At 53.5% G+C, this 14405-nt stretch overlaps 1 protein-coding gene across 2 annotated transcripts in view; it reads right to left on the minus strand.

The window, feature by feature from the left end:
* Nucleotides 1–865: 865 nt before the first annotated feature.
* Nucleotides 866–14405, minus strand: part of ZER1 (zyg-11 related cell cycle regulator) — a 29778-nt gene continuing 16238 nt past the window's right edge. Inside the window, exons 7-16 of one of the 2 annotated variants that reach the window (XM_028107790.2) lie at nucleotides 14251–14397; nucleotides 13736–13903; nucleotides 9459–9674; nucleotides 8660–8701; nucleotides 8379–8498; nucleotides 7464–7579; nucleotides 6959–7147; nucleotides 5660–5757; nucleotides 3858–3960; nucleotides 866–2556 (exon numbers count right to left, since the gene is read on the minus strand). In XM_028107790.2, coding sequence (XP_027963591.1) covers nucleotides 2499–2556; nucleotides 3858–3960; nucleotides 5660–5757; nucleotides 6959–7147; nucleotides 7464–7579; nucleotides 8379–8498; nucleotides 8660–8701; nucleotides 9459–9674; nucleotides 13736–13903; nucleotides 14251–14397 — 1257 coding nt within the window. In that variant the 3' untranslated portion in view covers nucleotides 866–2498. Of the gene's footprint in view, nucleotides 2557–3857; nucleotides 3961–5659; nucleotides 5758–6958; nucleotides 7148–7463; nucleotides 7580–8378; nucleotides 8499–8659; nucleotides 8702–9458; nucleotides 9675–13729; nucleotides 13904–14250; nucleotides 14398–14405 lie in introns of both variants that reach the window. The other variant, XM_028107789.2, reaches the window with a different exon arrangement.

Consider the following 14405-nt stretch of genomic DNA (forward strand, 5'->3'; position numbering starts at 1 on the left):
TCCCGGGATCGAGTCCCACAGCGGGCTCCCGGCTCAGCAGGGAGTCTGCTTCTCTCTCTGACCCTCTTCCCTCTCGTGCTCTCATTCTCTCTCAAATAAATAAATAAAATCTTTAAAAAAAAAAAGAGTCGGACGCTTAGGGGCGCCTGGGTGGCTCAGTCGTTGGGTGTCTGCCTTTGGCTCAGGTCATGATCCCAGGGTCCTGGGATCGAGCCCCACATCGGACTCCCTGCTTGGCGGGAAGCCTGCTTCTTCCTCTCCTGCTCCCGCTGCTTGTGTTCCCTCTCTCGCTGTGTCTCTCTGTCAAATAAATAAATAAATAAAATCTTAAAAAAAAAAAAAAGAGTCGGACGCTTAACCCCCCCGGCAGCCTTGTCTTTTGCTGGATTCAGCTCACACGTCTCCTCTCGTGAGAAGCCTCCCTGCCTGCTTGGGGACACGATGTTGTCTCTTACCTCCACACTGAGGGTGCTCTGCCCTCGCTGAAGTGCGGGTCCCCCGCCCCCACTCCTACCAGCCCACGGCAGGCACCCTCTCTGTGCTCCCTGCCCACTGCACACTGGGTCCTAATCTCACACGGAACATCGTCTCTACCATCAGACTGGACCACTCTGGCAGGGGGCCTGCTGAGAGCTGTACCCGTGTCTGGGCATGGGGGCGTGGGGAGAATGAGAGCAGGCAGGTACTTCAGCCCAATCTGCCACCTGTCCCCAGGCTGCAGTTGACTGGCCCTCCAGGCTGGGCACATGAATCGACCCGAGGCACCCTCCCCACTCCAGGTCCCCTCATTCAAGGCCCAGTGCCCGAAGTGGCTCCAGCCCGTCTCCTGACCCCATCCCTTCCGCAAAAAAAAGACACTCTGCTCTTTCCACTTTGCACAAAAATGTATTTCTGTGACATCCCAAAGTACAGACATTTACCCAGGCCCCAGGTGGTAAAGCAACGCGACGTGACCTCTGCCCAGGGTCTGGCTCAGGCCATGTGAGCATGGAGGGGCGGGCCAGCTGTGGCCTGTCTGCCAAGCTTGGGAAGAGAAGGGCAGCCGCCTCCTTCCCAGGGCTGGCAGGGACAGACTTCAGGGGGAGAAGGCCTGGTGCCTCTCCCCTGGGCTGCTCATCCAGCCTGTTCTACCTCCAGGCAGAAACGCTAGCAGAATCCACACACGGGCCCAGGGAAGGAGGAAGGAAGAAAGGTCATCCCCTCGGGGATGCCTGCAGAGTCGGCCCTGCTCCCCCAGCGCTTTATTCTGGGGGGTGGGGGGGCCTCCTCGCCGCCGCCTGTCTCCAGAGAAGCAATTCGGAGTTACATCAAGGGAGGACCACAAGATATTTCAGGATACATTTGCAGCTCACACTTCTCTGAAACACAGCACAGAGGTTCCCAAGGTAAAGCCTGGGGGCAGGGAGGAGGGGCTCAGAATGGCCAATGGGGCCACCGTAGGCTGTGCCCAGTGCTGGTCTGGAGGCAGCTACCTGTTGCTGCGGGTCCGGCTGGAGTGGGGACCTCCTGCCTCACCGAGAGACGTGTGGGGTCCTCCGGGCAGCGGGGCGGGGAGGGGAGGGGCAAAAGAGGCCGGCTCAGTTCTGCTGGTGGGGTGCCTGGGCACCATGGGTGCTTGGGGCAGGGGAAGGGCTGGGGAGTGAGGAGCAAGCCCCTGGCCCCAGCGGTGCTGGCTCCCAGGGCTGGGGCGAGTGCTGAATATGTTTGGCAGAAGGGGCAGTGGAATCTGCCTGAGTTCTGACCAGCCCTGGGCTGGGGCCTTCAGTAGCCTGGGACCTGGTGGGAGACCAGGAGGCAGCCTCCATAGCAGCGTGGCCTCAGGCAGGCCTGGCCAGAGAACTGGCGGGGCTCCTCGGAGCCCCGCTCCTGAGGATCCCCAGGGGCTGGGGCGGCCTGGGCCTGGGCACTCACTTCCTTGCCCCAGATGGCCCACGGCTGGGAGCACCAAGGCATTCGGGAGACCCAGTGGGGCTAGTTTTCATCCCAAACCCCAGCAGCCACACCCAGGAGCCCAGATGGGGTTCTCAGGCTTTGGCGGGTGGGTTGGGGTGCGGGAGTGGGCTGTTAGAAGCCCGCTGCCTCTCCTAATGGGAAGCGAGGCCAGGGTCTGAGGTCACTGGGAAAGGCCCGGACTCTCACAACTTAGAGGCATTGAGTCTGAAGGGGGTAGGAGTGAGCGGCAGCAATGAAGGCTTGGAGGTGGGGCTTGAGAGTGGCCAAGGAAGCTGCAGGGACTCAAGGAGTGTTCTTTTGTTTTTGTACAGAAATCATACACACAAAACTTCACACTTCCTAACCAAAAAAAATAATATATATATATATATATATAATATATATATATCTCACTAATGTTAAGGAAAAGCGTCGGTTGTGCAAAAGTCCCCGTGTCCCTTCATCCAGTGGGAGGCTCCCGGGTGGGGGTCCGCCCGCTGGGCTGCTTGAGAGCTTCCTCCCAGCCTTGTGGTCCAGAGCAGTGGCGGCCGTGGCGGCGGAGGCCTCTATCTGGACGTGTCCATGTTCTCCTCTTTAAAGTTACTGCAGTGCTCAATCACCTTGCTGGAGACCACGGGAGAGAGGATCAGAGGGCGGCCTTGGGTCGGGTGGGCCTGGCTCCTCCCGGCAGATGAGGCCACTGGATTTGCTAGCAAATGTCAGCAGTGATGCTGATGCTGACGGAGGAGGTGCGTTTAGGGGTGCTGGCGGGGTGGCTGGCACATGCCGAGTGCCCAGGACATGGCACCTGTGGCCACCAATACGATCGGCCCCCTGTGCCCCCCTCCCTCCTCCTCGGGCCTCCCTTCCCTACCTCTCAGCCCCAGGGCCTCACTGTTTAGGGGCTCCCCTAAATTGGCTCAGGCCTGACTTTCACAACCCTCCCTGCTCCTTTCTTGAGCACCGCTGCCTTCTTCACTTTCCCCCTGCCTACCCGGGCAGCCTACTAGCGGTCCCCAGACTGCCTGCATGTCAGATTTGCCAGGAGATCCTGGGCCCGAGGCAGGCTAGGTGGGGCCAGGGCAGCCGTGCCAGCATGAGGGCCCCTGACACCCTCCAGCGGCCAGGCCCGGTGCAGCGGTCTCGGGGAACCCCTGCCACTGGTGCTCAGAGCCCTGGTCTTGCGCCCCCTCCAGACTGACCCTTGAGAACCGCTGCCCCACTGCAGTCAGGTGTCACCTGGGACCTTGGATGGACCTTGGGTTGGGGTCGGGGACAGGGGGCAGTGTTCACTGCAGCCTCCATGTGCTAAAGAGGTGCCTACTGCCTCTTAGGAAGTGAGGGGTGCCCAGAGTGGGACAGGAGTGGGATGGGCGGAGTGACTTCTGAGCTCCCTCTTGGTGCCACTCACACCTGCTTCAGACAGGTCGGCTGGCTTGGATACACATCTCAGGTCTTACAGAGATGTGCAAAGGGACTGGGGTAGATGTTCAAAGGGACTGGCAGCTCTGCCCTGTGCACGGCTTCACACCCCCACGTGTGCAAACCCATTTGCACTCGCCCGCCAGTTCTCTAGAATATACTTTGCCACGGGGTGTCCTCTTTCATTGGAAGGTCTTTGGCCAAAAATAATGAATTCTGATCTAACTCGGTAAGGGCCAGGGAGGAGAGGATGGAATTCACTGGAGTGAGAGAAAATGAAGCTTACAGAGGAGGGCAATGATGCTCTGCGCAGAGCCGGACGATCGAGTTTCCGGCCACACTGTGGCCGGAATGACACTCAGGGAGGGCCCCGCTGGACAGCAGTATGCTGTCTGCCTCCACACTTCACCCCGACTTGCCCCTGCGAATCTCAGGGGGCCCCCCATGGCGCCCCCCGCTCCCCCACACCGAGGCTGCAAGCAGAAACACTGCCCGTCTCTTACCGGGCCATTTCCTTCGTCTCCTGCCGAGCGGTCGCCATCTTGATCATGTCCCTCAACAGGGGCAGCCCCCCTTCTTTGATCAGCAGGGGGCAGTACTTGTCCGCTGTGGGGAGGGGCGGAGAGCAGGTGACCAGGTCGGTCTTCCAGCAGCCTGTGACCCAGAACCCACCCTTGCTGCGAGGGCTGCCCTCCCCGAGGGGTGGGGGGAGTGGAGACGCAGGCCTGGGTGAGGGCCGCTGCACCTGGGAGCCGCCTGTCTGCCCAGCCCCGTGGGCCCGAGTTCCTGGGCCCGCTGGGGGAGCAAGGGGTGAATCCTTGGAAAAGGCTACTTTGGGACGCAGCCACGTTTCTTTCCACAGCTCACCCATGGGAAATAACACCCAAACCAGTGGCTTCTATTCTCAGAGAAGTTTTTGTAAAAATACAGATTCCTAAGCCCTGCCCTTGGGTATTCTGAGTCAACAGACCCAGGAACCCGTATTTATTTGTATTTTTCACAGTATACTACCAGGTGATCCTGGTGGCCAGCCAGGTTGGAAGCAGCATTCCTTCCTATTATTGGGTGGTTCACGGTTCACGCCGATAAAGAATATTCTAGTGCTCAGGATCCAGGGCTTTATGCTCCATGGAGAACACAGGCATTTCAGTGGACCCTCCCCACCCCTCAACCCCCGCCCCCTCTACGTAGCTATGTAGTCAGAGCTACTTTTACGATCTCCATTTTACAGATGAAAGAACCCAGGTTCAGAGGGAGGAAGTAATTCATCCAAAGTCATTCTGGAAGCTTGTCCGAGGGAGTCCCAGCTCAGGGCTCTTCCCTCTGGACTATACTGCCTCTCTGAGGTCAGGTGCTACTTTTTAGGAAGACTAACCTCAAGTAGTGGTGAAAAAGGCTGATGCTCATTGAAGAGTTGGTATGGGCCAAGCACTGTTCCAAGCACTTTACATGCCTTATTTCACAGCAATCCTATTTTTATCCCATTTTAAAGATGAGGAAATTGAGGCACAGAGAGGTTGAGAAACCTGCTCAAAGCAACACAGCTACAGCCAGTGGGAGAGCCAGGGTTCAAAGCCAGATGTCTGCCCCCAGAACCCGCACTCTGATCCATTTTGCCAGTTAACGGGACTGAGCAGGATCCAGGCACCGAACTGGGCACTTTGTGCTGGTTCTCTTTTCACATTGATCTTATGCGGTAGGCATTATCGCTGGCCCCATTCTACAGAGGAGGAAACCGAGGCCCAGAGAGGTTAAATGGCCTGCACGAGGTCACGTAACCAGTAAGAAAGAGAACGAGGCCTGTCGTCCGGGTCTCCTAGTGCTAGCCCTTCTTTCTCCTCCCCCCAGAGCCACCCAGTAGAGGACGGTTCAGGCTCTTCTATGGGAGGATGGGGCGCTCTCTGAGGAATAAAGTTAGAATTCTGTTATAAAGTTCTCTCCTGTTCTCTTGGAAAGCTGTTTCCTTGGGGCTTAGTTCTTTGGGTTGGTCTTACTCTGTCCTGCAGAAGGCATGGAGATTTTTGACTATTCACTTCTATGGAAGCAGGAGACATTAAGAAAGCTGTCTGGGAACTCTGGATGGGCCGTCGGGCCTGCCAGGCTTGCTTCTGGTGATGGGGCAGGGCCAGCCATTCTGCTGGGCGTCCCACAGATGCTGGAAAGTGGAGGGCTGTGTTCCCAGGTACAGACACTGATGCCAGCTCTCTCAGTACTACGCACCCAGGTTATAAGTTCCCTGGGGGCAAGTGTGCTTGCTGCCTGGTGAGCAGCCCCATGTCCGAACGAAGGGCGAGTGGGTACTCACGGTAGACAGACACTAGGTTGTACAGGGCCCAGGTGGCCCAGTGTTGGCTGACAGGGGAGATGCCCTGGGGAAGGAGGCGAAGAATTGGCTCAAATGACCTGTAGAAAGACAGAGATCAGGGTCACTTCTGATGCCAAGGATTGTGGGAGTGCGTCTTCTCCTGCTGGAAAGCTCCTTCCTGGAGGGTCCTACAGAAAACCCACGAGCAGTCTAGTAGGCTGCAGCAGACACGGGGGCATCGGGCCCTTCAGGCTCCATGAAGGGAGCTCGCTTGTGAGAGAGGTCAAGAGCAGGGGCATGTAAGGGAGGCAGGAGGGACGCTGATTAGGCGGTGCAGAAATGGGGGACCTCGGCAAGGAGGAGAGAGCTGGTCTTGGGGAGGCAGGGAGAAGTACCGTGAGAAACAGAGATGAGACTGCACTTCTTATAATGGCCTTCTACAGGCCACCCTGGAGTCATGGCCCCAGAGCCTGAAAATGCAAACCCCCTGGGCCAGTGACTCCAGCTCATGTCTCCTTGGAAACGGCAGTCACCGGAGCCTGGGCAAAGCCAGAAGCATGAGCCTGCTCCTCCCAATGTCGGTTTTCTTTTTTTTTTTTTTTTTTTTAGGATTTTGTTCATTTGTCAGAGAGAACGAGCATAAGGAGGGGGAGCGGCAGGCAGAGGGAGAAGCAGACTCCCCGCTGAGCAGGGAGCCCGATGCGGGGCTCGATCCCAGGACCCCGGGATCATGACCTGAGCTGAAGGCAAACACCTCGCCAACTGAGCCACCCAGGTGTCCCCCAGTATGGGTTTTTGATGTCAGTGTCACAGTACAAGATGGCCCATCCACACCCAGAAAGTGACCCAGTCACGACCTGAGGAGGGAGACCCCTATCTTGTGGCTGCAAATCCAGCCATAAGATAGGAAGACTGGACACCAGCTGCACTGCAAAGAACGAACTCAGTGCAGAGGGAAAGTGCTGGGAGGGGGGCGCCAGACTGGGAGTAGGGGTTCTTTCAGGGAGCAAGCTCACGAATGGTTTCTGTTTTGTTCCCTAGTGCGTGTCGCTATTTTCCTCTTCTTTTTCTTTCTTCCCACAAATAAGCACGTCTCAAATGTTTGTAAACTACATGCTTTGGGTACACTGATCTACATGAAAGATGCACCCAGCTTTATGGGTGAGATGTGGGCTGTGTGGGGGCTGTCCCTCAGGGAGAGCCGACAGGAGATGAGAAGAAAGGCCTTGCTGGGAACGAGCGTCCTGTCTGCCCACGGACCCCACTCACACACCCCTCCCTGCCATCCCCGCTCCGCACCTGTAATTGATATTTCTCCGAGAGTTGATGTCCCAGCTCTGGATGGCTGCCCACATGCGCTCCTCCACCTCCTCCCGCTGGGGTTCGCAGATGCCCCACGCCTCAGGCCCATCGAACATGATGTGGGAGAGGACACCGCAGGCATTGTATGAAACCTCAATCCCATCGGCCTTGCTCTCCAGCAGGTTGCTGCCAAGAAGAGAGAAAAATCCCTCCAAGTCCCTCTTCAGACACCAGCTGCTGGGCCCCAGCTTACAAACCGGATGCCAGAGGCGTTGCTGACTTATCACCTATTATCCATACCCAGGTGACTATTCTAAAGATCTGCGGTTGCTGAAGACATAGCCACAAGAGGACCATTTATGGAGGCTTGAGAGAAACCACTTGTAGACGGAAGGTGACATTTCTAACGGAAACCTAGGCAGAGAGCAGTTGCTGCAACTGAACACAGACTACAGCCTTGAGCATCCTGGCAACCAAGGCAAAAAGGGAAAGAAATACCAACCTGAAGACACTGATAAACTGGGAAGTCATTAGCTGGGGCCGCAGCTCCTTCACCTCGGCCACATTTCCCAAGAGTCCTAGCATGTTCCGATGCAGTTCCTGCTTCTCTGGGAATTCCTGGCAAAATGAGAGCCATTGGGGCCACATCAATTAGGACTTACTTAGTGTCTGGTACTGTTGTGTTGTGAAGTGTCTGGTACTGTTAGCCTAGAAACTTTATGGGTATCTGGCCACTCCAACTAGACAAAGAGGGGGAGCAATATGCTGCCCTCACATCTTCTATTGCACCGAGTACAGTGCTGGGTACATGCCACACAGGATTCAAATGGTGGGGACTCCTTGCTACAAAATCAAAGGCTGAATGGAGATCTGACCTAAAAAACTCCCAAGAGGACAAACATGGTTCTATTTGCCAAAAGCTCAAAGTATTAGTTGAAGGGAAACTTTGTAGAAACTCGAGAAAGAAAATAAAGGATGAGTTTTATATTTATTTTTTATAATTGCTACCATTTTGTAATTTATTTTTTTAAAGGAAGCTCTTGAAAACGTGGGGCTTGAACCCATGACCCTGAGATCAAGAGTCGTATGCTCTACCAGCTGAGCCAGCCAGGTGCCCCAATGATGACTTTTAAAAGACCATCCTCCTGGACAGAATTCTATCCAGCTGACATCCCAGTGAACCCCAGCCAGACTGTGGGCAGCCCGAGAAATCGCTGTGGAGGAGGATGGGACTGGGTTTTCCCTTGGGAGGGAGGGCTCTGAGAGAGGGGTGGGCCTGTAAGTCGGCCCCCACTGCCCTTCCGTGGGAACCATGGGGAGAGGGGCTGCTGACAGATCTGGGTGGTGGGACGCCTGGGGACAGAAGAGTGGCCGTGTGTGTGGTCAAGGAGGCCGCCTCGCTGGACACGGGCAGTACCTTCAGGCAGTCCAGGAAGAGCTTCATGCCATTGAAATTGAGGAACATCTCGCAGTTGTCGGGCGTCTCGTCCGTGATGTTCCATAGGGCGCTCCAGGAGAACTCCATCACCTGGTCACACTGAAGGGACAGTGGGCTCAGCACAGCTCACCTGGAGGGCCCTGCAGGCTCCTGACACCTGCGAGGGCGCCCCCTAACAAAACCTGGGTATCCTCCGGGGAAAAACCATCCCCTCTCGGGCTCGGGGAGGGGCAGAGTGGCTTCATGAAGGCTCGACTTACTATCTTATCCAGCAGCTTCTTCTGAATCAGCTTCAGCATGGTCTGTGGGCAGAGAAGAGAACTTGCGGGGGGGCCAGGGCTCAAGAGCTACTGTGTCCCCCAAGAACCAAGATGGATAGAGGAGAATCAGCACTTCTACTCCTGGCTAATGCATCCTGAAAAGACCAAACGTGCCTATCTGGTCTAGGGGGGCTGTTTGAAGAAGTGCAACCCACAGACTTGGTCCCTAGCATCGGGAGACCTGGGTGCTAGTCCTGGCTCGACCCTGGTTCCCTATGTAGCTTTGGGCCTGGCCCTCTCCTCTGTGGGCTCCAGCCTATCCAGCGCTAAAGAAAGAGGAGAACAGATGCTCCTTCCTCATTCTTTCCTTCCACTCTTCAGCAAATACTTAACTCTTCCCACTGTGTGCCAGGCCCCATGCTAGAAAGTGCTGGGGATGTCATGACGGAAGAAGGCAAGAGTGTGGCATCTTTCCCTACAGAACTCACAACCCAGTGGGGAGGCCGACATTAAACAGACAGTCCCTCAGATACTTATTTAACCCCAGTGAGAAAGACCTAACAGGGGACCTGGTCCGAGGAGCCAGGAGTGGCTTGGACAGTGGGACCAAGTGGGCAGCTGGAGCGGCTGGGAGAAGATGCCAGAATGTTTTAGGCGGAGCAAATCTACGGGGACATAAGCTACATTCATGGTGAGGAGATTCTTCCTTTGGTCTAGCTGAAATCCTTCAGGCGGCAGAGGGGCTCTGGAGAAGGCAGGCAGGGAGGGAGGGGAGGCGGGGCCACCCGAGGGCACGCACCACAACGAAGCCCATCTTGCCCACGGCCTCCTTGTGGTCATTGTCCACTTGGCAGACCAGGGCGTTGCACAGGTGCACGGCGATGCGCTGGATCGACTCGTCCTGCCGAGTGGGGTTGAGGATGCTGAGCAGGAGCTCGTTGACCCGGCGGTACTGGAATTCCAGCTCCTCGGGGATGCTGAAGTTACAGAGGGTCAGACAGCAGTTCCGCTGGACCTGGGCCAGGACAGGAGACAAGGGAAGCACAGTCAGGGTCGGACTCGGGAGCTGGACTCCAGGGGCGCTCTAGAGGCGTGAGATCATCCAGAGCTGAAGTGGTCCAGGAAGGCTTTCTGGAAGAGGAGCCTCCAAGGCTATTTTTTTTTTTTATGTTTAAAAAAACTGTAAAATATAATTTTCATACAGAGAGGACATAAAACACAAATGTATAGTTTTACGAGCATTTATGAAGCAAACAAGCTTTTCGGCAACCATGTAACCACAGCCTGGGTCAGGAAACAGAACACTGCCGGCACCCGGAAATTCCCATAGGTCCCTTCCTGGTCTTCGGCCCCTCTCCACACTAGAGAGAACTACCGTCCCTGCTAGTCTACATGAAAGATTCTCTAGCATCTTGCTTATTGTTGTTTACCATAGGTTTGCAAGATAAACTTACACGAGAGATTCTCTAGCATCTTGCTTATTGTTGTTTACCATAGGTTTGCAAGATCACCTATGTTGTTATAAGCAGCTGAAAAGCATTCATTCGTCCACTGCATTACGGTACTTGAATTTATTCGCCCATCCCACTGTTGGTGGGCATCTGAGGGGGCTTCAGTGTTTGGCAACTTCAAATGATGCTCGTGCATGCATCTTGGCGTCCACACACATGGTTTCTTCTGGGTCACACGGCGTGCATGTCTTCGACTTGACCAGGTGAACCAGACAGTTTACCAAAGTGGCTGTACCAGCTGGCAGTTCTACTGGCAGAGTAGGAGGCCTCACGCTCCTCGACATCTTCGATTTCTTTTTGCGTTGTCTGTGGATTTTTTTTTTAAGTATTCTTGGAGCGTATGCCTGTAATTTAATTTCCTTCCATCCTTTCTCGTTAGATTTTGGGAGATCATTGTACTTTATTAATTACGTAATTTAGAGGGTAGCCCCTTAGTTAACTTTTCCCCCAAAATTACACATACATTTTTTAATTTGAGAAAAAATTTATTTTAAATTACAAGAGCCAATACTTACTCACTGTAAAAAGTTCAAATAGTAGTATTTGAGCAAAAAGTTAAAGTCTCTCACTTTATTCCCCAGAAGTAATCGCTATTCAAAGTTTGGTGCATGTCCTTCTAGATTTTTCTATCATGCAAATACAAATATATATTTGGGGGAGAGGTGAGGCAAAAAACGATATTATACATATTGGTCCAAAACTTTTCACTTATCAATATGCAGTGGACATCTTTCCACATTAGGGATGTACAGATTTACCATAATATCCCATTGTGGGAGTATGTTACTTTTCCAGGTCCCTATTGCTAAAACATTCTGGTTTCCTCTAATTTATCTTTAATTAAAAAGGGTGGATGTATGTATATCTTCTTCCTCTAAAAAACATCTGAATTGTGGAATACATAGGCCCAAACATCAATGCATTTCCAGTTTTGGCAAATTCTGCCAGTTGGCCTCCAAAACGGTGGTACAATTCATACCTCACCAGTGAGAAGTATGTGAAAGTACTCTCCCCTGACCTCTGTCAACGCTGAGGATCATCGGTCTCTTGAGATGAAATGTGGTATCTCGTCATTTTAATTTCCATTTCTTTGATAGAGTTTATTAATTTGTTTGGGAGTCTTCAACTAGCATTTTTGTAAAAAAAAAAAAAAAAAAAAAAAGACAGCCCTTTTACCTGAAGATAAGATCAATCTCAATGTAGAAAACAGTTGCTCTAAAGTCTGGAGTTGGCAGGCAGTGGGAAAGCAGGCCTTCTCATCCCTACAGAGACTTTCAGGAGGATAATTCGAAAGTACGTCCCAGATGCTTTAAAAAGACACCTACCCATTCACTGCCCTGGCAATGCCCCTTTTAGTCATGTATTATAAGGATAAGCAATTGACTAGAGTCAGCAAAGCCTTATTTGAAATAGCACACAGGGGCTAACTCAGTGACTATAGCCCGGGCCTGTGGGTCAGCCCGGCCTGCTACTCTGTGGGGATAGGGCTTGGCCACTGCCTCCCAGCTCCAGCTCACAGTGTGCTCCAGAGCGGCCTTCCCTGGGTGAGGATGCCGAACACTGTGCTGATAACCAACAACTATAACACAACGGTTAAGCCCAGCTGTGAGGGGGAGGAGAGCTGGACTGGGGACAACTTTCACTCTGTAGTTAACACATTTTCTTTTTTCTTTTTAAGATTTTATTATTTATTTGACACACAGAGAGAGAGCACAAGCAGGGGGAGTGGCAGGCAGAGGGAGAGGGAGAAGCGGGCTTCCTGCTGAGCAAGGAGCCTGACAAGGGACTCGATCCCAGGACCCTGGGATCATGACCTGAGCCGAAGTCAGACACTTAACCGACTGAGTCACCCAGGCGTCCCAACACATTTTCATATCATGGTCAACCCTTGGACAACCTGAGAGTTAGGGGCACCGACCTCCTCCGCACCCACTGCCGTGCAGCTGAAAATCCACGAATAACTTCTGACTCCTCCCAGAACTTCACCACTAATACCCTACTGTTGACTACATAACGTCAATAGTCAATTAACACATTCTGCATGTTATATGTGGTACATATTGTAGTCTTACGATAAAGTAAGCTAGAGCAAAGAATATGTAAGGAAATCATGAGGAAGAGAAAATACATTGACAGTGTATACTGTATTTGTCAAATAAAATCTGCATCTGGGGTGCCTGGGTGGCTCAGTCAGTTAAGTGTCCAGACTCTTGATTTTGGCTCAGGTCATGGTCTCAGGGTTGTGAGATAGAGCCCCGTGTCGGGCTCTGTGCTAGGCACGGAGCCTGCCTAAGATTCTCTCTCTCCCTCTGCCCTTACCCCCCCTGCTCCTGCTTGATCTCGATCTCTCTCAAATAAATAAATAAATCTGTTTTTTTTGAGATTTTATTTATTTATTTGACAGAAAGAGACACAGCGATAGAGGGAACCCAAGCAGGGGGAGCGGGAGAGGGAGAAGCAGGCTTCCCGCTGAGCAGGGAGCCCCATGCGGGGCTCGATCCCAGGACCCTGAGATCATGACCTGAGCCGAAGGCAGACGCTTAACCAACTGAGCCACCCAGACGCCCCTGAATAAATCTGTTTTTTAAAAAAAGGGGTGCCTGGGTGGCTCAGTAGGTTGAGCATCTGACTCTTGATTTCAGCTCAGGTCATGATCTCAGAGTCGTGGGACCGAGCCCTCCATCAGGCTCTGGGCTCCGTGGCTCCGTGGCTCTGTGCTCAGCATGGAGTCGGCTAGTCCCTCTTCCTCTGCTCCTCCCCTAACTCTTTCTCTCTCTCTCTCTCTCTCTCTCTCAAATAAATAAATAAATAAAATCTTTAAAGAAGAAATCTACATCTAAGTGGACCTGCACAGTTGAAACCAATGAGGTTCAAGGGTCAGTGGTGTTTGAGTTTGTTTTCAAGCATTAGACGTCTTACTTTTATAATCAGAAAAAAACATTAAGAGTTCTGTTGTAAAAATGTTTGTTGATCTGGGAGATGGTCACATTCAGAAGACACTGCTGAAATAAAAATCCACATTATGCAAACAGTAAGTGCAGAATGACCCCATCTACTAAATAAACATGCACGGGCGAAATCCAGAACAACTGGTATCCAACATCAACGGTGGCTATCTCTGTGTGGTGGGATTATGGGTGGTGTTTCTTTTTCTTTCTATCTGTAATTACAATTTTTCTAAGGTCAAAATTTGTGTGACTTTTATAATAAAAGCATCTATTGGAAAACAATCCCTCCTCCCCCGGCAGCAGAGTGTTACTGGGCAGAAGGGCTGAGGAGTCAGCGTGAGCAGAGGCCCAGGGGCAGGAGGAGAACAGGGTCCCTGGGTGGGGGGTGGCCGTGGGGGATGGACTGGTCAGGTGGGGCCGGATGACAGGGTCCTGAATGCCAGGTCCCAGAGTCTGGGAGGGATGCTGTGGGTAAGGGCGGGTGCAGTACAGAGCCAGGCGGCAAAGGATGGCCCCTGAGGGACCAGGTTGGTGAGGCTGGGACACAGGGTGCACGGGAAAAGGAGGGGCTGGGCCTGAGCATGCAGGGCTGTCGTGGGTAGGGGGCTCACCGTCACCTCCTGGTAGGATTCCATGCCATTCAGCACCACCTGGATGACCTGTCGGCGTAGCTTGACGCTCTGCTCGGAGCGGTACTCAGAATTGGTCAGGTAGAAGAGGGCAGCGCTGCCCGTGACTTGAATGTTCTTGTCATACTTGTGGCACTTGAGGGCCGTGATGACCAGCTGTAGGAAGACAGGACAGGCCTGGGTTGGCACGTCCCATTCAAGTTGTGCAAGGCCAGGCCGAGGGCTCTGCCAGGGGGCTGCGGTGGGTCCTCTGGGCTACAGCTTATCCCAATCCTGTTCTCTGAGAGAAGTGAGGATGGCGGGCAGAAACTAGGAGAGGGCCACAGGTCTGGGACAAGGCCGGTGCTGGGACGAGTCAGGCCTGGGGCTCGGGGGTAGGACGGCTGGAGTCCCGGGGATGAGGAGGAGGTGCAGAGGAGGGACGGGGGCTCCGGCTCAACCAAATCCAGCACCTGCCAGCTGGGGATGGGCAGGAGACCAAGGACCCCCAGGTTGAGGCTGACCTTCAAGGCCCGAAGAAGCTGGTTGCAGCGCTCGATGCGTGCGATGTCAAAAAGCAGGTTGATGGCCCGTGAGGTGATCTCAGGCCTATGCTCCGTGTAGGCCTCTATGGCATTCAGCACCTGCTCCTCATTTTTGTCACCACTTACCTGGGAAT

This window comes from Eumetopias jubatus, unplaced genomic scaffold, assembly GCF_037043125.1.
Source record: "Eumetopias jubatus isolate StellerSeaLion01/CBP00866 unplaced genomic scaffold, mEumJub1_p1.0 scaffold_15, whole genome shotgun sequence".
NCBI classification, from domain to species: domain Eukaryota; kingdom Metazoa; phylum Chordata; class Mammalia; order Carnivora; family Otariidae; genus Eumetopias; species Eumetopias jubatus.